The sequence below is a fragment of the Sturnira hondurensis genome, unplaced genomic scaffold (assembly GCF_014824575.4).
Source record: "Sturnira hondurensis isolate 20B ecotype Veracruz unplaced genomic scaffold, ASM1482457v3 Scaffold0017254, whole genome shotgun sequence".
Lineage (NCBI taxonomy): Eukaryota > Metazoa > Chordata > Mammalia > Chiroptera > Phyllostomidae > Sturnira > Sturnira hondurensis.
In genome coordinates this window covers 1,121,336-1,143,038 of record NW_028089885.1, presented here as the reverse complement: position 1 = coordinate 1,143,038, position 21,703 = coordinate 1,121,336, and the positions used below count along the sequence as shown (strand labels likewise).

The 21,703-nt window shown below is 56.2% G+C and overlaps 1 protein-coding gene across 7 annotated transcripts; it reads left to right on the top strand.

The window, feature by feature from the left end:
- The first annotated feature begins 4,870 nt into the window (after nt 1–4,870).
- AIFM3 (AIF family member 3) lies at nt 4,871–21,143 on the top strand. Of its 7 annotated transcripts, none has more exons than XM_037067459.1 (22): nt 4,871–4,930; nt 7,112–7,246; nt 7,532–7,701; nt 13,557–13,770; nt 14,007–14,116; nt 14,411–14,520; nt 14,616–14,660; nt 14,872–14,968; nt 15,044–15,156; nt 15,390–15,476; nt 15,925–16,016; nt 16,126–16,256; nt 16,358–16,473; nt 16,563–16,634; nt 16,728–16,791; nt 17,351–17,427; nt 17,530–17,647; nt 18,864–18,962; nt 19,245–19,320; nt 19,853–19,957; nt 20,542–20,562; nt 20,787–21,143. In XM_037067459.1, exons 3-22 carry the CDS (start codon nt 7,671–7,673, stop codon nt 20,824–20,826), a joined length of 1,818 nt encoding a protein of 605 aa, XP_036923354.1. In that variant the 5' UTR covers nt 4,871–4,930; nt 7,112–7,246; nt 7,532–7,670; the 3' UTR covers nt 20,827–21,143. The 7 variants fall into 7 exon arrangements, with proteins under 7 accessions (XP_036923354.1, XP_036923358.1, XP_036923359.1 ...); XM_037067460.1 differs by lacking the exon at nt 4,871–4,930 and adding an exon at nt 6,962–7,040; XM_037067463.1 differs by lacking the exon at nt 20,542–20,562.
- The last annotated feature ends 560 nt before the right edge of the window (nt 21,144–21,703 follow it).

Here is a 21,703-nt window from a genome sequence, read left to right as displayed (position 1 = left end):
GGCTCCCTAGTGGCAGGCAGAGGGCTGGGCGACAGTGGGAGGCGGGGTCATCAGCACTGCCTTCTCCCTCCCACCCTTCCCTTGGCTTTTGGCCCTAAAGAACCTAAGGTAATTTTAGACTCCTGTGGTCACTAATAGTGGGGACGGGCACTGGTAGAGGAGGGAGGTCTAGAGTAGATGGCTGGGCAGCCACCCAGGGAGAACAGCCCACACTCACGCACCTGAGACAGCCTTGTGGAACCCACTGTAAAGTCTAAGAGGGTCGGAGAAGGGGAAGCCCTCTGAGTGGGCACTCAGAGCTGCCCGGCAGCCAAACCTGAGGTGCAGGGAGTAGATGGTCTGCCCACCGCGTAGAGAGCAGGCGAGGGCAGGCACCAAGAGCAGAAGGGACCTGGGCAGGGTTGTGCCAGGGCAGTTACCAAAGGAGAGGACCCAAGCTCCAGTGCCAACCCTCCAGGAATGGAGGTTTGCAGCCCACCTGAGCTCACCATGACAGTTCAAGGAGCTTGAGAAATTTGGCTTTGGAGGGAAAACATCTAGAGATGCAGCATTCAAAAGATGGGTATCTGATAAAAGTTCTCCCTCCCTGACCTTTCTACTCCCCACAACCTCTGTGTTTCCAGTTTATTGTACATACCTTTTTAGAGTCATTAAATAGCATACAAGAGAATATGTCTGGAAATAGTCAATGTTTTCTTTGCACACAGCATAGATTACTTACTCTTCTGCACAGTGCTGTATTCCCTCAGTCTCTTTGAGGTTGTTATGAATCAGCACATTGAATCTTTGTTCTTTATAACCTATTTTTTAAATTTTTATTTATTTCTTTTTAGAGAGGGGAAGGGAGGGGCAAAGAGAGAAACATCAATGTGTGGTTGCCTCTTGTGTGGTCCCCACCTGGTGACCTGGCCTGCAACCGAGGCATGTGCCCTGACTGGTAATTGAACCTGCAACCCTTTGGTTCGAAGCCCGAGCTCAATCCACTGAGCTACACCAGCCAGGGCTGAATCTTTGTTCTTTTTCATCACCATACAGTAGTCCATGAGATGGATGCATTGTCATTCATTTATAGTCCTCTATTGATAGACATGTAGGTGCTTTCCAACCTCAGGTGGTCAGATCCTTTCAAAAAAAAAGTTCCTCAGAGTGGGATTGCTGGGCCATGGGCTCCAGGCATTTGCAACTCTGAGGGCTGTTGCCTAATTGCCCTCTGTAGGGACTGCCTGTTTACACTTCCAACCAGCACTGCATAAGGAAATACCTATACTGTCTTTACAGAACTTCTGTAGATGCCCATTTAACGCTAAACAGTGTTGCACTTTTCCACTCTGTGCGTGAGGCAGCTTATATCAGTCCCTCAGTCACTGGGGTTTGGGGAAGCTGTCAATCTTTTGATGACAGAAAATCCTCAGGTCTAAGTAAAGACCACTGGGGCAGGGCCTGCCTTCCAGCCCTTGGCCTCACTCTGGCCCACTCCTTGCCCCAGATGTCTCCTCACCTCCTGGACTCCCTTCTCCCTTTTAGTCCAGTGTCAGTCCTAGTTGCTGGTATGTTTTATTCCTAAAGACACATGTGATGAAAAGCCCTTACCCAACTCCTCCCTGGCCCATGACATGCTTAACGCCACACCCCTACCCAGAACCCAATATTCAGGCCAGACTGGATTGGCACACTCCGAATTTCCCAGAACTTGACACCTTATCTCCTGGCCTTTGCCCACACATTTCTCCTGCCTGGATGCCCTTCTCCCCTTTGATGAACTCCAACCGGCCCATCTGTCCTCAGCTCCTGCTGCCTCCTAGTAAAGCCCTCCTGACCTTTCCCTCCCCTCGTGAGGACTAGAAGCCCCAGAGTCTGAGAACAGGACAGTGCTGGCAGCAAGCCAGCACCTTGGGGAGGGCTCAGCCTGGGCTAAGAGGTTTGGGGGAGCTGAAGCTGGGCCTGGCAGAGTCAGAGAGAACTCTGAGGACCCAGGGGGTGCTGGGAACATGGTGGTCAGACTGTGTAAACCAACCTGAGCAGCGGAGAGACTGGACTGCAGTAGCCAGAGCAAGCTAGGGAGTCATGGATGAGACTGGGGATGGGGTTTGACCTGGAGCTTGACCCAGCCTGAGGATCCTCTCAACGTCTGCTTCTGTACGAATAAATCACTGTTCAGCTATGGTTACCACTTCCACCCATCTTGCTCCTCACCACAGCTGGCCTCAGCTCAGATGTTGGCTGTGCTTTATCAGGAGCCCAACATTTCCTGGGGATATGTTAGTCAAACTGAGGTATCTCTCTATCTGGAAATCCACCTAAATTGGCAGGAAAGAGGCCCCGACTTTCAACCCCTTCCTTCCCTCAGAAACCCGGAGCTCAAGGAGGGCCCTGCGGACCCTCAGATTGGCCTCCAGAGGGCGCCCTTGTCAATCCCAATGTTAGACATTGCAGCTACCTCCCATTTCATTTTCTCAACTGAAAAAGGACCAACCTGGGCTGGGGCCTGGGAGACTCTAGGCTGAGGGGAGTGGGCAATAAGGAAACTGACAGGAAGGAGAAGATGTAAAGGAGGGCAGAGACAGGCTTGCTGCATGGTGGAGGTACTCCAGGGCTGGGGTATGGGCAAGGATCACCCACCTTCTTCTCAGACTTCGGCAACCCACACCCTGCCTTTGGGGTGTCTGCTGGTCTAGGTGGACCTCAGTCCCTTCAGGGCACTTCACTACATCTGGACCCAGAGCTTGATTTCCCTCTTTGCTGTTGTCCCATTAGGTATTGTTAAGGCTGCTGGGCCGATGCTATTGCCTTGTCAGAATCATCTTTGGGACTAGCTAGACCAGGACCTACCCAAGGCTCAGAAGCCTACTGAGTGTCCTTGGATCCCCGCGTCCATGGGCACCACCCCAAAGCCCAGGGTCTCTGCAGGAAGCAGCACTCCTAGCCTACCTCCAGTTCTAACTTTGGCTCCATGGGGACTTTGCCATTTCTGTCCCACCATGGGGCAGTTAGAGAGCCTTCAGCCCAATCCCCAGGGCAAAGGGCACCATGATGGGCTCCCCCACGTCAGGGCCGCAATCATCCCATGTCAGCACATCTCCCCAGGTTCCTGGCCTCCTCAGTGCCCATACCGACCTACCCCCCAGGTTTCATCTCTGGCACTCCAAGCTCAGCAGCCTCCAGCCCACAGCATGAGTGCCTGGTCCTGCCCCCATCACGATGTCCTGGAGGCAGCCCAGCCCAGGCCAGTGCAGTAACTCCCATGTTCCTGGGAAACCTAGGGCTGAGGGGTTCCCTAATTGAAGGGTTCACAGAGCAGGACTTGAACTCTGCACTGGAGACCTGGAGGCCTTGGCTGGGCCTGGAAGGCCTCTCCCGTCCAACTCCCGCCCTCCCATATTGTAAGTCTGTAAGGTCTGCCACACGCCAGCTATTGGCCTTGGGGAGCCTCCAACCTCTCTGAACCTCAGTTTCCCCACCTGTAAAGTGGAAATGATACAAAGAGAAATTTGCTCTTCAGGATGTCGTGAAGATTACAGTAATAAGTGCATGTGAAGCTACAGCCATGACCATGGGGCATACTGCCTTCTTGGGTTGCGGGTGGGGAGAGGGGTGAGGTGTGGGCGAAGTCAGCACATGTACAGAATGGGGGCAGGCTGTTTGGAGGCCAAGGGCACCAGGCTCAGGCAATGCCATCTGCCCAGTGATGGCAGTGGCAACAATCAAGCTGTAAAAACTACACATGGCCACAGACGGATAGCCTGAACAGAGCCGCATGTCCCTCACCAGGCCTGGACCCCACACCCATTTGTGTGAGTGTGACCCATGAAGGCTTTGGTCCTGCCCCTAGGGGAGACTTAGCCTTTGAGCTTCCCCATCAGTAAAATGAGGGGGGGTGTTGTGCTGGCCCCCCTAGGTGATGTGTGGCATAATTAAAGGGCCATTACTGCTGTCTTATTGTCATCCTTATAGGGAGAGAGCAAGGCTAAGAAAGGGAAGAGGCAGAAAAAAAATGAGGACCCAACTCAAGCCACCAAAGGAGCAATAACAGGACAACAGAGTTGGTGGGCCCTGATATGTTTAGTGATAGATGTGACATCACTTCCCTGGAATGTGCCATTTATTCATTTCCCACATAGTCACTGAATTCCAGTTTGCTGGTGAGACAAAACCATAACGCAAGGATCTGGACAGTCAGGACAATAAAACCCTGGGGTCCAGGGGTCATATCAGGTCCTGATGGAATCTGAGGATGTTGGTTAAGGAGGGCTTCCTGGAGGAAGGGTCACAACATCAGGGTGCACCAGGATTTATGGGGACCCAGGAAGTTCTGGTATAATAACAGGTGGGAAAGAGAAAATAATAAAATATAAGTTAGAATGTAGCACGTGCGTGTGTGTGTGTGTGTGTGTGTGTGTGTGTGTGTGGAGGGGATAGGGAAGGGGCTAGGAGATCTGGGAGACTGAACGCTCAGAGCCAGTAAAGGAAGGTGTCTGGGGAGCAAGCAGGTGGGAGTCGATTTGGGTTTTCTTTCTTGGAGAGGTTCTTCGGGTTATTCAACTTCCCCCATGCTGTCTACGGGAGTTTGGAGTTCGAAGACAGTGGGGCGGGGGAAGAATCGGACCCGGTGCGTGCCCCAGATTGGCGTCTCTTGGGGGTCGCGAGTATCCCAAGGATCCCAGAAGCAGCCAAAGAGTTTATGGCCAGAAGGGCCCCTGGCTGCCTCCCCGCACCCCGCGAGTCACATCCGAACTCCAAGGCCGAGGGCCGACCCCTGACCCGGGACCTCTCGACCTGCACCGCCCGGCGGGGCGGGGCTGAGAGCTCCGGCTCCGGGGCCGCAGTGTCGCCGCAGCGCCTGCCCCGCCCCCGCCCGCTCCTCCTCCCCCCGCCCGCCCCCCTCGGCTGCGGTCCCGAGCGGCTCCTGAGCTGACGCCCGCGCCCAGCCTAGGTGAGCGCCCACCTCCTGCTCCCGGGACCCCGGTCTAGGTCTAGACAGCACAACCCTGCCTCTGCCCCCGGGTTCCTACCCGGAGCCTCCGTACCCTAGGCTAGTGTGCGGGCTCTCGGGTCTGGGACCTGGGGCCAGCGCTCTGGGAACCCGGAGCCTCCGTACCCCAGGCTAGTGTGCGGGCTCTCGGGTCTGGGACCTGGGGCCAGCGCTATGGGAGCTGGGGGCCAACAGCCAGTTGCGCGGGGTGGTGGTGGGAGGTAGAACAAGCTGGGATGGGAGCGCCCGTCTTCCTTCTCCTTTCTCCCGCTGGCCCTACCCCGCACAGACCTACTGTGTGGCATTCTCCCTTCCTAGCCACTCGGTGTGGTGGGGGGACCTGGGCGATGTGAGGGCTGCTTGAAAGGACATCTCGGATAAAGGAACTGCACGTGCAAAGGCAGGGAGAGTGCACAGAGCGTTTGCGCTTGAGCTCCTTGGGGGAGGAGGTGAGGACCGCTAGCACCCCAAACTCGAACGCCTGGCTGAGGAGCTTGGATGCCATCGGGAGTTAGCCCGAGGTGGGCAGGAGCCTCCCAGGGTGGGTATGGAAGGACCCACGTAACCCTTGGTGAAGAGTGGGACCCAGAGGAAAGAGGGAGGAGAGGCTCCTCCCAGCATGCACCAGCTGGGCCCCTGGGAGGATGGTCTGGGACAGGACACTGGCTCCTAGTGGGAAGTTAGCACTCAGGCACTGTTACAGTTTTTTGGCATTGGGCAGCTTGTAGGCAAAGGACAGCATGCTGCAAAAACTTGGGATCCTCTTCTGTCCTGCCCCTGACAAAGACTTCTGCCTTTGAGGGGAGGTGCCTGGGCCTGCAGGAGACAGGAGGGCGCCAAGCTGGCTTAGCACACAGTAGGCCTGGAGAAGCTTCAGTCCCCAGCAAATCTGTTTCCAGGCCCACAGCTCTGAAGGGTCTAAACACCTGAACACCTGGAATGCAAGGGAACACCCTAAAGAGACCCTTGGTGGCAAGTTGAGGTCCCACCTTTTTGGGGATCTGTGGTTCAGGCTGGAAGGAGGTAGGCAGGGCTAACCTAGCGGGGCAGCCAGGATCTGGGGAGAGGCCCCGTTGTGCCCAGGGAGGGTGCAGGCAGTGCAGATGGTGGCCACATTTTACAAACTTGCCTTGGTGACAGTAGGGAAGAGAGCATGGGTGTGCCCAGGTGGCCTTTGGGTGCCGTGGTTTGTGGCCTATAATGGGCACCAATAGGGCAGGTAAGATCAAGTGCCAGGAAGTAGGTGGTCCTTCCCCAACCTTTTCCTCCTATCTTCTTGACCCTTTTGCCCTCAGGTACCCATCCAGGGTCCTTGCTGGGATCTGCACTAGACCTAATGAGCCTCAGCCTCACCTCAAGTTAGACTTCAGGAAGAACTTGCGGGGAAAACAAATGGGGTGACTGTGGGTAGACTGTGAGGAGGTCAGTTGTAAACAGAGTAGCTGAACTTTCATCCTGGGTCTTCCAAAGTCCACTCTGTAAGCTGCACCTTCTAGATAGCCCATCCTGTGTCCTTGAGGCCTCATTGGCCGCACGGATCTCTTTGTTGACTTGGTGGGCCCTCCCGCAGAGAGATATGTGAGCTTCTTGGGTTCCTGCTCCTCTTGGAACTAAGGTGGGAAGGGGGTGGGAAGTCACCAAGATGCCCTTACCTACTACTTGACCTTGGTAAATCCTTGGCCCCTCGGTTTTTCTATCTGCTGTTGGGCATGACCTTAGCACCATGGGCCTGGTGGGCATTTGTGAAGAGTGAAGGTCAGGGGGAGCTCATGGTTGCTGGGCATGGCCTGTGGCAGTACTGTGTGCCTAGCCTCCCTTTCCCCGGACCTGATCAGGCCCAGGCTTGGGCTTGCTGCCCACTTCTGTTCACCATGGAGCTGGGTTTCCCTGGGGACAAGTGGACTGGCCCAGTCCCACCCCCCAGCCCTCCTGGCGGCAGCTCACACTGGGAGGAGGGGTGGAGGCTGGGCTGCCGCTTGGACCCCTGCCCCCTTGCCTTGCCTTCCAGGGCCTGGCAGGCTGGGTCTCCTGTTGGGCTGGGAGCAAGAAGCAGTGGCTGCCCTTGAAGGAGGTGGGTATCCAGGGGCTGGCAGCCAGGGTGAGTGCAGGGACCAGAGAGAACTAAATGTCATCCCATTGTAGGAAGGAGAAACCAGAGGACAGGAAGCTCTGGCCAAGGGGATCTGGGGTTTGACCCCAGCTGTGGTGGCCTTCAAGGAGAAAGGAGGGTCCCGGGACTCCCAGGCTACAGGATTTTGAAGGGGCAGCAGAAATCAGGTCAGATTTCCTGGATAAAGCAGTTGTCGGGCTGGACCTAAAAGTCTGGTGAAGGGACTCCCCTGGTGGTGGGTAGAACCTGGGCAAAGGTGCGAGTGAGGAGTGAGGATGCTGAGCCTGGAGGGGAGGTGCCCCCAGGGTCCTGTTGTTCCTCTGGGGTCTGGCTCCCCTTTATGCAACGTTTCTCAGCTCCAGTGGGAGCCTATTCCAGAAAGCCCCCTGCCATGCTGGTTTTATCTCTAAGCCCTGATCCCCGTTGATGTCCCCTTTCCCCGACCCCCACAGGTTCTGAAGGCAGCTCCTGCTGGGATGGCCACACCAGCATTTCCAAGGGTCTTGGGAGGTCCAGCCCCACCGGGGGCATCCTAGCCTCCCCGGCCAGCCATCTGTACGCCTGCCTCCTGCCCAGCTGAGGCCACTCACCATGGGAGGCTGCTTCTCCAAGCCCAAGCCAGGTATCTCCTCTTTTTACTTCCCCCCTCCCTCCATTCTCCACCCCTTCCCTCCTTTCTCCACCCTCCTCCCTCCTTCTGCCACCTTCCTCCTCCCCCTCCCCCACTGCCTCCGAAGTAGGTCAGGCTGGGTGGCAGCCTCCGCTGCTGCTACTGCTGCTGCGAATGTTAATGTGCTGCAGGCAGGAAGGGGTTGGGGGCCTGGCCCCCCTGCAGTGACCCTTCCTCTTCATTTGGGGCTTTGGGTGCTGGTGGTGCGAATAGCAGCTGGATCTTGGAAAGGGGAAGGGAGGGTTCCTCCTGGCACAGGGTGGGGAAAGGCAGCTGTGTTGCTCAGCGCAGAGAAGGGAGGCTATGGGACAGACACCCTCAGCCCCTCTGTGACACAGGGTTCATAAGTTACCTCTCTGTGCCTCATTGTCCCTCTCTGCAAAGTGAGCCTGACCTTTCAGAGTTTCTGTGAGAATGGATTGGACAGATCCTAGCCCTGTTCACCTCTTCTGACCCCTGTGTGACCTTGGGCCACATTCAGCCTCTCTGGCCACCCTTTTCCATCTGTGTAGGGAATGCCCCCCTGCTTGGCCTAAGAAGTTCAAGCTCAGGGTCTGGCTGTCCTAGGGCCCTGGGGTGGCCTGGGTTTGTTCTAGGCTGAAGACTTCTCTGTCGAGCTCTCCCTCCAGCCCCACTGTCCCTCTTCCATCCTCAAAATACCCAGGAAAGCCAGGTATGCAGCCATGTCACAGATGAAGAAACCAAGGAGGCCGAGAGAGAGGCCTCCCTAGTGCCCAGTCAGTGCCCCGCCCACCCTGTCCAGGCCACCCTGCCCAGTTTGGCTCGCCCCAGCTTCCCTTACCTGATACCCATCAGCTCCATTACCTTAGAATGCCTGAGGCTTTTCTCCTTTTCTTGGGTCTGAGGGAGAACTTGGGGTCAAGAGGAGATGCATGATGCCCTGCCAGACAGAGGGACTCGCCCACACCTGCCCTCCCGTCACTCAGTGCTGCAGACACTCAGCCTAGGGCCAGATTCCACCACCCTCCCTGCCTCCTTGTATGACCCGGGCAAATGATGTCCACTGCCTTGACCTCAGCCTTCCCCCATCCGCGCTAGGCAGGAGGATACTCGCTGGCCCCAGCTGGCAGGAGGCCCTGGGCAGAAGATGCCACCTGTAGTTTCCTTTAAAGGTGTGTGGAGAGCTGGCCTGCCTGGGACCGCTGGCCCCAGGACTCCTGGTATAGACTGTACCAGCGGTGTGCTAAGAACTTAGCCTCTTGAGTCCAAATCCATCCTCCCTTCCTGGGTGTGTGACTGGGCAGATGACTTCACCCTTCTGAGTCTGAGTTGTCCCAAACTTGTAAAATGGGGCCAATTGTGCCCCCTGTGTGGGCTGTTGTGCTTAGCACTGGGTCAGGCACATAGGTGGCACTTGCAAAAATGTTACCATGTCCTCTTTTGGGGCTGGGATGTCTGCAGCCAGGACCCCCTCTGGGGCTTTGGCGGGAGGGTAGGAGTTCGGGCCCCAGGCACACATCCTGGGCAGGTCAGGGGTTGAGACTCAGGGAATTTCAGGGTGTGGGAATGAGAGCATTTGACTATGAGGGTTCAGCTGAGGTCAGAAGGGACCACAGGGAAACCAAAACAAGAAGATCTTCGTATAAATTCCTCACTTACTACCTTGCTCGGACCCCGTTCTTTGTAGGAAGTGCTCCAGGCCAGACTCTTGCTAAGCTCAGAACTAGGAGGAAGTGCACCTCTCTCCGTATCTGGTCACCCGCCTTTTATTAGTCCACAAGTGCTACCTGAAGGCTTTCCCTCCTTACCGTGGCTGCCAGGAAGCTCCGAACTAACCGATCAAACACTGTCACCCAATTTCATCTGTTGAGCTTTTCTGCTCTGGGTTCCATGTATTATCTCCTTCCACATTCACTGTCACCAGAGAGGCAGGTGTTTTTCTCTCTGTTCTCTAACAAGGGCATCTGCCCGAAGAGGCTAAGGCAGCGGCCCGTGGTCCCGTGGGCAGCCGGGAATCATGGAGTTAGGATTGCTTTGGTTCTGTGAGTGAGCAGAGACCCTCCTACCTATTTGCCTTCCTACCACTGCTCCTGACTTAATGGTTTCCAGTCCGAGTGCACCTGGCAGGGCCTCGGAGCCTTCTGGAAGGAGGTGGACGGTGCAAACAGCCTGGCTTGGCTGTTATCTGGGCCCCTGCCAGGCTGTTCTTTCGAGCTCCCTCTCTAAAGCTCACACAGCTGGTGTCAGCTGAGTCCAAAGTATTTTGCTTTTTAATTCTTCTGAAAACATTCTAACACTATTACATAAAGTGTGGAAAATGAAGGGGAAAACCCCGCTCCACCCATAACCCCCCTGCACCTGACACAACAGCTTTGGCATGCTCAGGTGCCCCTCCTGCCCAGCTGGAATCATGGAGTGGGCCTTCACACCTGCTGCGCCAGGCCTGAGCTGGGGGCGGGGACTTGAGGATGGGAGGGCTTCCCCCTAGGCTCCCAGGCTAGGGTAGGGGATTAGCACAGCATCAGATGAGGGCCATGCAGGAGCTGGGCAGTGCAGGGAGGCAACACCTGAGCTATGTCTGGGTGCATGGGCAGGAGTTAGCCAGGGCCAGGAGGGATGGTAGCCTGGGCCCAGGGGATCGCAGAGGCAAAGGCCAGGAGGTGTGACTCTGGGTTTTTTGCTCCTGGAGTGCCAGCTTTGAGGTGGAGGGCTTGAGAGGTGAGCTGGGAAATGCCTGGAACCTCTGGTGCCTTGGGCGCCTCAAGGCACCGCCTGCTCCCTCATCGGGCCCGTGCTGTGCCAGGGACTTAGTTTCCATCCCTTGGCCTCACTCCCTGCAGCCCCCACCCAGGAGGCCAGATTATCGCTGCTGAAAATTCTGTTTATTGTTCCCTTCTAATTAGAAAAAAAAAACCCAGGCACATTGTGGGGAATTTGGAAAATGTGGAAAAGTATAAAGAAGAAAATGACACTCTCCAGCTAACTCCTCCTGAGAACTGCCCCAGGGGCAGATGGGAACCTGTCTTCTGTGTGGAGGCTGGTTGTGGGCGGGGAGGCTGTGCTATGCCCTGCCTGCTTTGTCCACATGCACTCCCCCCCGTGGGGTCACCCCCGAGCCCCCAGACCCGTGCACATGAAGATGCTGAAAAACCAGTACTTGATAAATGCTGAAGGATTCTTGAACTGAATTCTTGAATAGCTATTTTAAGAAGTTGTGAGCCCTGGCTGGTGTAGCTCAGTGGATTGAGCGCGGGCCTACGAACCACACGATCGCGGTTCGATTCCCAGTCAGGGCACATGCCTGGGTTGCAGGCCAGTTCCCGGCAGGGGACTCACGAGAGGCAACCACACATTGATGTTTCTCTCCTTCTCTCCTTCCCTTCCTCTCTAAAGATAAATAAATAAAATATTTAAAAAAAAAGAAGTTGTGAAATTAAGTTGTGTACACTTAATTATCTATTGATTTTAGAAAAGAGAGAGGAAGGGAGAGAAAGAAACATTGATTTGTTGTTCCATCTATTTATTCATCTGTTGGTTGATTCTTGTGTGTGCCGTGACTCGGGATCGAAACTGCCACCTTGGTGCATTGGGATGATGCTCTAACCGACTGAGCTATCTGGCCAGGGCTTTTTTTTTTTTTAACTTTGAGAAAAAGTTTAAACCTATGGGAAAGTTGCAAGCATAAAACGATGAACCTGTGATTTCCCACCACCCAGATTCACCGGCCAGGATCTGAGCTACACCTGTTTGGGATGCCCTGTTCTCACTTGAGTCAGACCCTAAACATGCCCCGATCCCTCGGGGGTGTCATTGTTTTCCACTGGGGACCATGCCCCTGGAGTCAGATCAAAGCTCAGGGTACCAGGGCTCTTTCCCCACACACATTCCTGGAGGAAGGGCAGTTTCGGGGTTGAAGGAGCTTTGTTTGTGCTACCCTCACTAATTTTGTTTTTTTTTAGTATATTTTATTGATTATACCGTTACAGTTGTTGTTCTATTCCCCCCTCTTCGTTATCCTCCACCCTGCACACCCCGTCCCCCACCATTCCCCTCCTTTAGTTTATGACCACGTGTCTCAAGTTCATTAGATTCTATATTTCCCCTACTATTCTTGCCCTCCCCCTATCTATTTTCTATCTATTGTCTATGTTATTTTCTGTACCTTCTCCCCCCTTCTCCTCCTCCCACTCCCCTGTTGCTAAGCCTCCATGTGATCTTCATTTCTATGGTTCCACTCCTGATCTAGCTGTTCTCTTGGTTTGCTTTTGTTTTAGGTGTGGTTGTTGATAACTGTGAGTTTGCTGTCCTTTCACTGTTCATATTTTTTATCTTCTTTTTCTTAGATAAGTCCCTTTAACATTTCATATAATAAGGGCTTGGTGATGATGAACTCCTTGAATTTGATCTTATCTGAGAAGCACTTTATCTGTCCTTCCATTCTAAATGAAAGCTTTGCTGGATAGAGCAACCTTGGATGTAGGTCCTTGCCTTTTATGACTTGGAATACTTCTTTCCAGCCCCTTCTTGCCTGTAAGGTCTCTTTTGAGAAATCTGCTGACAGTCTGATGGGAACTCCTTTGTAGGTGACTGTCCCCTTATCTCTTGCTGCTTCTAGGATTCTCTCCTTCATTTTAATCTTGGCTAATGTAATTATAATGTGCCTTGGTGTGTTCCTTCTTGGGCCCAACTTCTTTGGGACTCTCTGAGCTTCCTGGACTTCCTGGAAGTGTATTTCCTTTGCCAGACTGGGGAAGTTCTCCTTTATTATTTGTTCAAATATGGTTTCCACTTGTGGCTGTTTCTTTTCCCCTTTTGGTACCCCTATAATTCGGATGTTGGAACATTTAAAGATGTCCTGGAGCTTCCTAAGTCTCTCCTCATTTTTTTATTAAATTCTTGTTTCTTCATTCTTTTCTGGTTGGATGTTTTGTTCTTCCTTCTGGTCCACTCCCTTGATTTGAGTCCCAGTTTCCTTTCCATCACTGTTGGTTTCCTGTGCATTTATTTCCCTTCATTTCAATTAGTTTAGCCTTCATATGTTCCTCTAATTTGTGACTATAATCAACCAGTTCTGTGAGCATCCTGATCACCAGTGTTTTGAACTGTGCATCTGAGAGGTTCACTGTTTCCTGGTCACTTAGAGTTATTGGCTCTGGGGCTTTGAGTTCTTCTTGAGCCATATTTTGGACTGCTAGTGCCTGTTACGTATGAGGAGCAGAGCCCTAGGTGTTCACCAGGGCGGGGCCACTCAGTCGCTGGGTTGTGATGCTGCACATGGGGGTGGGGTCAAAGGAAAGCAATGGCGCCAATGTGCAACCACGCTCAGCCTGCTCCACACCCTCACTGGTCCTCGATGCTACCCCGGCTGCCTGCGCGCCTGGATCACCTGGGTTGCCTGGGTCGGGGGGGATCCTACCTGCCAGACCCTGCTCCACTGCTGGCTCCACCCCTCTTACCAGTCCCAGTTGTTGTCAAACTTCCGTATAGTTCAGTTTTCTGTTCTTTGGCTGTATCTTTGTTTACTAAACCTTTGGTGTATTCAAACTTGGTTGTGGGAGAAGGCACGGTGTTTCCACCTATGCCTCCATCTTGGCGGAAGTCTAATTTTGTTATTGAAATAAAATCATGCAGAAATCAATGCAAGCCCACCCAGTGCCCTTCCCTGCTGCCCCTTCCCTGCTTCTTGTCTGCTTTAAGGCTCTCTGCTGCTGGTGCCGGTGGCTTTCTGGAAAGGTCCAGGTGCAGGGGAGAAGCTGCACTTAGAAGAGCAAGCCCTGCCCAGAGTTTTGGGGTGGGTGAGGAGGTGGGCGGGCGAGGGGCTCATGGTGGCCCCCACCTGCCCACAGTGGAGCTCAAGATCGAGGTGGTGCTGCCGGAGAAGGAGCGGGGCAAGGAGGAGCTGTCGGCCAGCGGGAAGAGCAGCCCCCGGGCCTACCAGGGCAATGGCACTGCCCGCCACTTCCACTCGGAGGAGCGCCTGCCTGCCCCTCACCCTTACCCTGGCACTCAGGACTGTGTGGAGGCTGCCGTCTGTCATGTCAAGGACCTCGAGAATGGCCAGTGGGTGCTGGGCCTGGCACAGGGGTCAGGGAGCCCAAGGTGGGAGGGCAAGCATCAACCACAGATAAGGTGGGCAGAAGGCCCGGAAGGGGCCCAGGGTTAGCCATCCTGGCCACAGCCTTTGTGGCTTCTGCTGGTCAGGGCCTGCTCCATAGAAGGCTGGAATCTGGGAGGAGGTGCTGGCAGGAGGTGGTACCTCGCATCTGGTCTGACTTCTGAGTGCGGCTCTTCCCCAGGATGCGGGAAGTGGAGCTGGGCTGGGGCAAAGTGTTGCTGGTGAAGGACAATGGAGAGTTCCATGCCCTGGGCCACAAGTGTCCACACTATGGTGCACCCCTGGTGAAAGGTGAGTTGTCCACGTGCACAGAGTGGGTGTGGGTGTGGCCTCCTGACGTGGCCACTGCACTTATTTCCAATCTGGGCTGGGGCCTGGAAGAGCTGGGGCTTGGCCACTGCACCATCAAGCCCCAGCTCTTCCAGGCCCCAGCCCAGATTGGCTCCTCCCTGGACCCCCAGTGCCTCATCTATTGGTGGGGAAGGTCTCCAGGACTATGTGGGAGGGTCTGCAGGGGCTGGGACACAGGAATTCTTGGAGAGGGACTCTTGCAGGTGACCCCAGCTCAGCACTGCCCCACCTCAGGTGTACTGTCCCGTGGCCGGGTGCGCTGTCCTTGGCATGGTGCCTGCTTCAACATCAACACTGGAGACCTGGAGGACTTCCCTGGTCTGGACAGTCTACACAAGTTCCAGGTGGGGCTGGGTATGTGGTAGACTGGGAGCCTGGGGCTACATGGTCAGGGACTGGAGCCCCCAAAGCCTGGTTCTGAGTACCACAGCACTTGCAGGTGAAGATTGAGAAGGAGAAGGTGTATGTCCGGGCCAGCAAGCAGGTAAGGGGGTGGCTTGGGGCTCAGATAAAAGGGAAAGCCAGAGGAACAGCAAATGCAAAGTTCTATGATGGGAGGGGTTCTGGTGAGGGTGGCTGGGGAGCAGAGTGAAGGGTGTGTGGTGGGGATGAGGCTGGACTGCTGGGCTTATGGTGTAAGGACGTTGGCCATGACTCCAGCTCCCAGCTGCCCCCCACTCTCTGGCGACTACTAGGCCTTGCAGCTGCAGCGAAGGACCAAGGTGATGGCCAAGTGCATCTCTCCAAGTGCTGGTCACAGCGGCAGCACCAACGTGCTCATTGTGGGCGCAGGTTTGTGGTGGGGTAATGACAGGCAGGATGGGGTGGGGGAGAGGTGTTCCTTGACCCACAGCCCCCTCCCCTCAGGTGCAGCTGGCTTGGTGTGTGCAGAGACTCTGCGGCAAGAGGGCTTCTCAGATAGGATCGTCCTGTGCACGCTGGACCGGCACCTCCCCTACGACCGGCCCAAGCTCAGCAAGGTGGGGGTGGGGTGATTGGAAACAGGGCTCTGTCCCTCTGGGAGCAGTCAAACTGCTGCCTGTTGGGGGTCTGGCCAGCTGCCCGCTCCGCTCATGCCAGAGCCTGGAGTTTGAAGACATGGGCTTGTTGAGTTCTATCCTGCAGCCCCCGTGTGACCTGGGGCTGGCTCCACCCTCCCTGGGCTCCAGGTCCTCTGTTGCATGGCTCCATCTCAAGCTGGCTCTTCCCACAGTCCCTGGACGCCCAGCCCGAGCAGCTGGCCCTGAGGCCCAAGGAGTTCTTCCGAGCCTATGGCATCGAGGTGCTCACCGAGGCCCAGGTAGAGGACAAGGCTGGGGAACCATGAAGGGCGTGAGGACGCATAGGCTCCTGAAGATGTGGGTGTGCTCTGCCCTCCTGGCCTTGCTGCCTAGGCACCTGGGGGTGCTCCTGGCCTGGGAGGCTGCACTGGATCTTCTTGGTAGGGTCACAGGCACATACATAGCCCAAGTGTGTGGGACACAGATGGTCTGTTCTGGCTGGGCTGGAAGAACCTGGTGGGACTTAGGGGGTATAAGGAGGGCTTTGAGGAAAAGATGATGTGAGAAGCTTAACGAAGGCAGAGGAATTGCCAGGTGAGAGGGGAAGGACAAGCCCGGTGTCAGGTGTCAGGAGAAGCTCTGTGGAGCTGCTTAGATGGGCTGGCAGGGCTCTGGGCATACTGTGGGACCTGGACGTGGATGGCCAGGCCCAGGTCCATCCTCTGCCTGGGGGGGTGGGTGTTGCAGGTAGTCACAGTGGATGTGAGAAACAAGAAGGTCGTGTTCAAGGATGGCTTCAAGCTGGAGTACAGCAAGCTTCTGCTGGCACCAGGAAGCAGGTGGGAGTGTCTCTTCCACTGCCCTCTGTTGGGTACCAGACAGGCCACTGGCCAGGATGGGAGGGCTCAGAGTGCCAGGAGCCCCTCACTGATGCTGGCTGTGTTGCAGCCCTAAGACCCTGAGCTGCAAAGGCAAAGAAGTGGAGAACGTGTTCACTATCCGGACGCCTGAGGATGCCAACCGCGTGGTGAGGCTGGCTCGGGGCCGCAACACAGTGATCGTGGGAGCCGGCTTCCTGGGTGAGCAGCTGTGGGTGGCGGGGTGGAGGTGGCCAACCCCAAGGTAGTACTGGCTCTAGGAGGCACAGGGTGCCAGCCTGCTGCCCACAACCCTGGCCCAGGGATGGAGGTGGCTGCCTACCTGACTGAGAAGGCCCACTCGGTGTCTGTGGTGGAACTGGAGGAGACGCCCTTCAGGAGGTTCCTGGGGGAGCGCGTGGGTCGTGCCCTCATGAAGGTGAGTCCACACCGGTCCCCAGCCCCTCAGAACCAGACCGGTCCCAGCCGGGCTCTCACCCGCTGCCCACCGCCCACCTGCCCTGACAGATGTTTGAGAACAACCGAGTCAAGTTCTACATGCAGACAGAGGTGTCAGAGCTGCGGGCGCAGGAGGGAAAGGTGGGCCCTTCTCCCCACCCCCTGCCATGTTCTGTCCCCTCTCCCCTGTGCCTGGGAGCTGGGCCCCACTGCTCCCCTGCGTCCTTCCCACAGCTGAAGGAAGTCGTGCTGAAGAGCAGCAAGGTGGTGCGGGCCGACGTCTGTGTGGTGGGCATTGGTAAGTGGGCAGGAGGGCGGGTATGAAGGAGCACAGCTTGAGGCCAGTCCCTGAGCCTCAGTTTTTGCATCTATCAGATAGGGACCAGGACTGTGCCCACCTCAAAGGGCTGTTGGGGAATTATGCGTGTACTGGGCTTGGCCCAGGCCTGGCACGGAAGACACTCCCAGGGAGCACTGCCCACTCTCACTTGACTCTGTGGCCTGCCCTGTGTGGGCTGCAGGACACAAACATGCCTCTACCTGGTCCCTGATCCAGCGAAGCTATTGGTTTGGGGAGGAACAAAGCTAGGAGGTGGCAGCACAGGGGCTGGGGTGGCATGGTATGCCCACCCCCATCAGGGGGCATCCAGGACCACTTCTTAGAGGTGACAATACATGATGCCTAATGGGAGACACGGGTATGTGAGGATCCAGGCAGAGTGGCAGGACACACACAGGCTGCAGGGTATGCAGCCCATTGGGTGGTCAGCATGGGGCTGGGTTGTGGCACATGGAGGGTGTGGGTCACGCAGAGCAGTGAGGTGAGAGAAGTGGACACAGCGGCACCATCCTGCCAGGTGCGGTGCCCTCCACGGGCTTCCTGAGGCAGAGCGGCATCAGCCTGGATTCCCGAGGCTTCATCCCTGTCAACAAGGTGGGGCTCGGTAGGGTGGGAAGGGTACCTGGATGGGGGCCATGGGAGGTCCAGGCCAGGGCCCCCTTCCCACCTACAGAGTCCTGGACCTTCTCCCCACAGATGATGCAGACCAACGTCCCAGGTGTGTTTGCAGCTGGCGACGCAGTCACCTTCCCCTTGGCCTGGAGGAACAATCGAAAAGTGAACATCCCGCACTGGCAGATGGCTCATGCCCAGGGTATGGCCAGCCCTGTGCCAGGATAAGGGCGGGGAGGCTGTCTCGGGGTCTCAGCCTCCCCCCCAGCCCAGCCCTCAGTTGCTGTTCTTGGGTCCTGGTTGCTGGTTGCAGAGCCACTCAAAGCTCTGTGGTGGCCTGTCTGGGTCAGTCCCATCCAGGTGATCACCAAGCCGGGTCACAGCATAAGCCTTACATGTGGCCCATCTCCAGAGACCTCCCTCCTCTGGCCTGTGGATGCCCCATTCGGCCAGCTACAGTGCCCCACCCCCACTTGTCCTCCCCATAGCCTCGCCTTTCCTTTTGTACTCAAAGACACACGTTCACCGAGGAAGGAAAAGGGGATTTAGTGGGACATGGGCCAGCTCCCCACTCAGTGCCTCTGTCTCCCTTGGGCCACTCGATTGACTCAGAACCCAGATGCCTCATGCAGACCCCTGGGAGGAGGCCATCTGGGCCTGGAGACCTGGGGCTCAGTGGGGAACTGCGGTGCTCTCTGAGGGACAGATCTCCCCCCCACCAAGCCTCTGAAGATGTGCCCACTATTCACACCCAGTCTGGGGCCCTGAGCTGCAGGTGCCAGCAAGTCAGCCGCTTTAGAGGGAGGACCCCAGACTCCCTGCACCCGCCTCCCCTCCCCTCTGCCTGCATGTTATCTGAGCCTCTGCTGCCTGAAACCCCACTCCTGTACCAATTTCTGTTCGGATCCAAGGTTGGTGCTGGGTTTTAAGGAGCAGAGGCTATGCCTCAATGCAATTAAGGTTTAATGGGAGGGTGGGGGTGGAGCTTCCTGAACTAGGAAGCTATCCATGCTATTCTCTCTGGGGCCCGGGTGTGCCTGGCATCTCTGCTTCCAGGCTATTTATGCCTGCTCTCCTGCTCCCTCTTTGGACCTGATGAGTCTGAATAGTTGTCCGTGTGCTCACGTGAGACAACCCGGCAGCCCCACATCCCCAGGAAGCCCACCTTCCCGATCCAGGGCACTTCATTCAAATTCTTCAGAGAAGCAATCTAAGTGGCCAGCCTTGAGCTAGGTGTCCCCCTCTGTATCAATCAGCTGCAACCAAGCTTGGGTGGTGGGCTGTACAGTAAGTTACCTCTTGACCTCTGGGGAGGCAAGAAGTAACCCCACATGTGAGGGGTCCCAGAGAGCCAGAGGCAGGCAGTATAGGGATGGTGGAGGCCAGGGTCGGAGCTTTCACTCTTCTGGGTCCCGCAGGGCGCGTGGCGGCCCAGAACATGCTGGCGCAGGAGGCAGAGATCAGCACCGTACCCTACCTATGGACAGCCATGTTCGGCAAAAGCCTGCGCTATGCGGGTAACTGAACCTCGGAACGGGGCGGGGCTAAGGTGTTACCAGAGTGCAGGGGTGGGGCTTGGAGTTGGGGCGGGGCTATGAGCAGACTAGGGCGGGGCCAAGGTAGTTGTAGAAAGTTGTAGGGCACTCACTGCGCGTAGGGCCAGGAACTACCTACCTAAAAGGACAAAGAGCTAGGCCTGAAGAGGGATACAGGGGACAGGAGGGCAGGACACTGACCCGGTGGAGTCCCATCTGCTTTACTGAGCTCACGTGGGCGCTGCCCGCCTGCTTGGCCCACAGGGTACGGAGAAGGCTTTGACGATGTCATCATCCAAGGGGATCTGGAGGAGCTGAAGTTTGTGGCTTTTTACACCAAGTGAGAGCAACGGGGCGGAGCAGGGGCACGAAACAGCAAGGGCTCAGTCCGGAGGGGGAGCCCATCTCAGAGAAGCCTCCAGATGAGGGGTTCTTACCTGAAAGGTGGATTGAGTGGCACTGGGAAGAGCTAGGCAGGAGGAACTGCTGAGGAAAGGTGAGGAGATGGGGCAGCAACTCCTCCAGCTGCCACGCATTGAGGCGGGGCATTTTATCGTCAACACAGCTCTTCAAGGGGGGTGTCGACATCGGCATTTACACTGAGGAGAGTCACACAGATAAAGAGTGCTAATCCCAGGACAGAAGCCTGAACCCCATTGAAGAGTATGCCTGGAACCTCCATGGGGGTCCCACAGAAGCCCAAAGCCCATGCTGGGCTAAAGTGCAAATCAGGGGGGGTTGGGTGCTCAGGACATTCCTGTTCTGGGTAAGATTCCCCTCCTGGGTCCCAGGTGGACAGGAATATGTCAGGGTCTCCAAGAAGAGGGACCACTGCTGGGCAGTCAGGGGGCTCACCCACCCTCTCCCTGCAGAGGCGACGAGGTGATCGCTGTGGCCAGCATGAACTATGATCCTATCGTGTCCAAGGTGGCCGAGGTGCTGGCCTCAGGCCGTGCCATCCGGAAGCGGGAAGTGGAGTGAGTGTGGGCATTGGAGGCCCGGGGCAGGGGGCTAGAAGCCTACCCAAGGACTGGCTCAATGTTTCCAGGGCAGTCAGCTGCCTCACAGCCCTCCAGAGCCAGTCCCCCCACTTTGGTCCCCCTCAGTCTGAGGCTTCCAGGGCTATGGGGCCATGTGGGACCAAGGTTGTGATTTAGGAGTGGGTTGGTTATATATACTCTTGAGAGACTGAAGGAAAAGGGGCCATGTCCCCAGGCAGGGCCAGTACTGTGGGAGGGGTCAAGGCGCACTGCTTGGGCAGTCACTGACCCCCACACATGGCAGAAACCAGGTGGGGAAGTGCTGGGCTGCAGAGAGATTCGGGGGGTCTGGGGTCTGGGAGACACTGGACACCAGTCATAACCCTCATATCACCATGGTGTCAATGGGAGTGCCCCTGTGAGCTTTACCTGCTGACAGAGATCCCCCAGGGACTGAGGAAAGCCTGGAGGCCACGGGATGGGGGTAGGCTTCAGGCTAGAAACAGTGGAGAACCAAAAGGGGACATAAATGACATGCTCTTCCCTGGCCTTCTCTGTCTCTCCCTCTTGCCCTCACAAAGGCTGTTTCTGCTGCACAGCAAGTACGTGTGTCCTGTCCTTCCTGTTGACTATTCTGAGCCTTTCCTGCCTCAACCCAGAGTCTGCACCTGATGGTTTTTGCCCCTCTGCCCAAGTACACATCCCTGCTGGGCACCAGGGCCTGGCACAGAGCAGGCCCTGCTACCCTCAAGGGCCAGCTGCTCATGGTGCTGAGTGGGAAGCCTGGTCTCTTCCACTCTGACTCTTCCTCCCTTCATTCCTGCAGGACCGGCGACATGTCCTGGCTCACAGGGAAAGGATCCTGAGCTTGCATGAAGCAGACTTGGGCAGGCATTATGGGGCACCAGGGACAGAGACCAAGCCCTGGGGGCAGGTGCCAACCTCCAATTTCCCAGGATCCCCCAGGAAAGAACCCAGTGCTTGCCATCAGCTGCCTGTCTCACCTCCAGAGACACCTCTACTGCTTTCAAGTGATGCTCACCACCCAAGGCCTGGACTGCTGTCAGTGGCTGGCAGTAGAGGCAGGACAGGCCCTGCCTCTTCTCCCTCTTTGGGACTGGTCCCCTGTAGGACCTTGCAACATACTAGACATTATCTCAAAATTAAAACATGCACATTTGCAGATCTGTGTGACTTCCATTGTAACTGGGCACTCATGAGGGAGACTGTAAGTGACAGGGAGACAGGCACAGCCACAGACTGCTCAGTGCTATACCGAGTGCCCAGAGGAGGGAGCAACTGATTCTACCTCCGGAGGTTTAGGAAGGGTTTCTCCAACCAGTCTGGAATCTGGATTTTGAAGGAAGGGCATTCCAGGTAGAGGAGAATGCAGGTGCAAAGGGCTTGAGACAGGACACGCTTCTTCAGAGCTCGGAGGCTGCACAAGTCTGGCAGGTTGGGAGCATTTGCGCACTTACAGCTGTAGGAGCTGGGTCCTAAGATAGCCCTCATGCTTCTCAAGGCAGCCAGAGCTTCCCGGAACCCACGTATCGCAGGTGAAGAAACTGAGCCTCTGCTATTAAGTAGGAATGAGAATACAGAACCTCTGAGCCACATTGCCTCGCAATCAATAAATAAGAACACTGGGGGCAGACTTCTGGGCTTCGGGCTGGGGGCCTGAGCAGGAAGGGGATGGGCTGCCTGCGGAGGCCACTAGGAGCTCGGAACCCTCCACCCGGGATC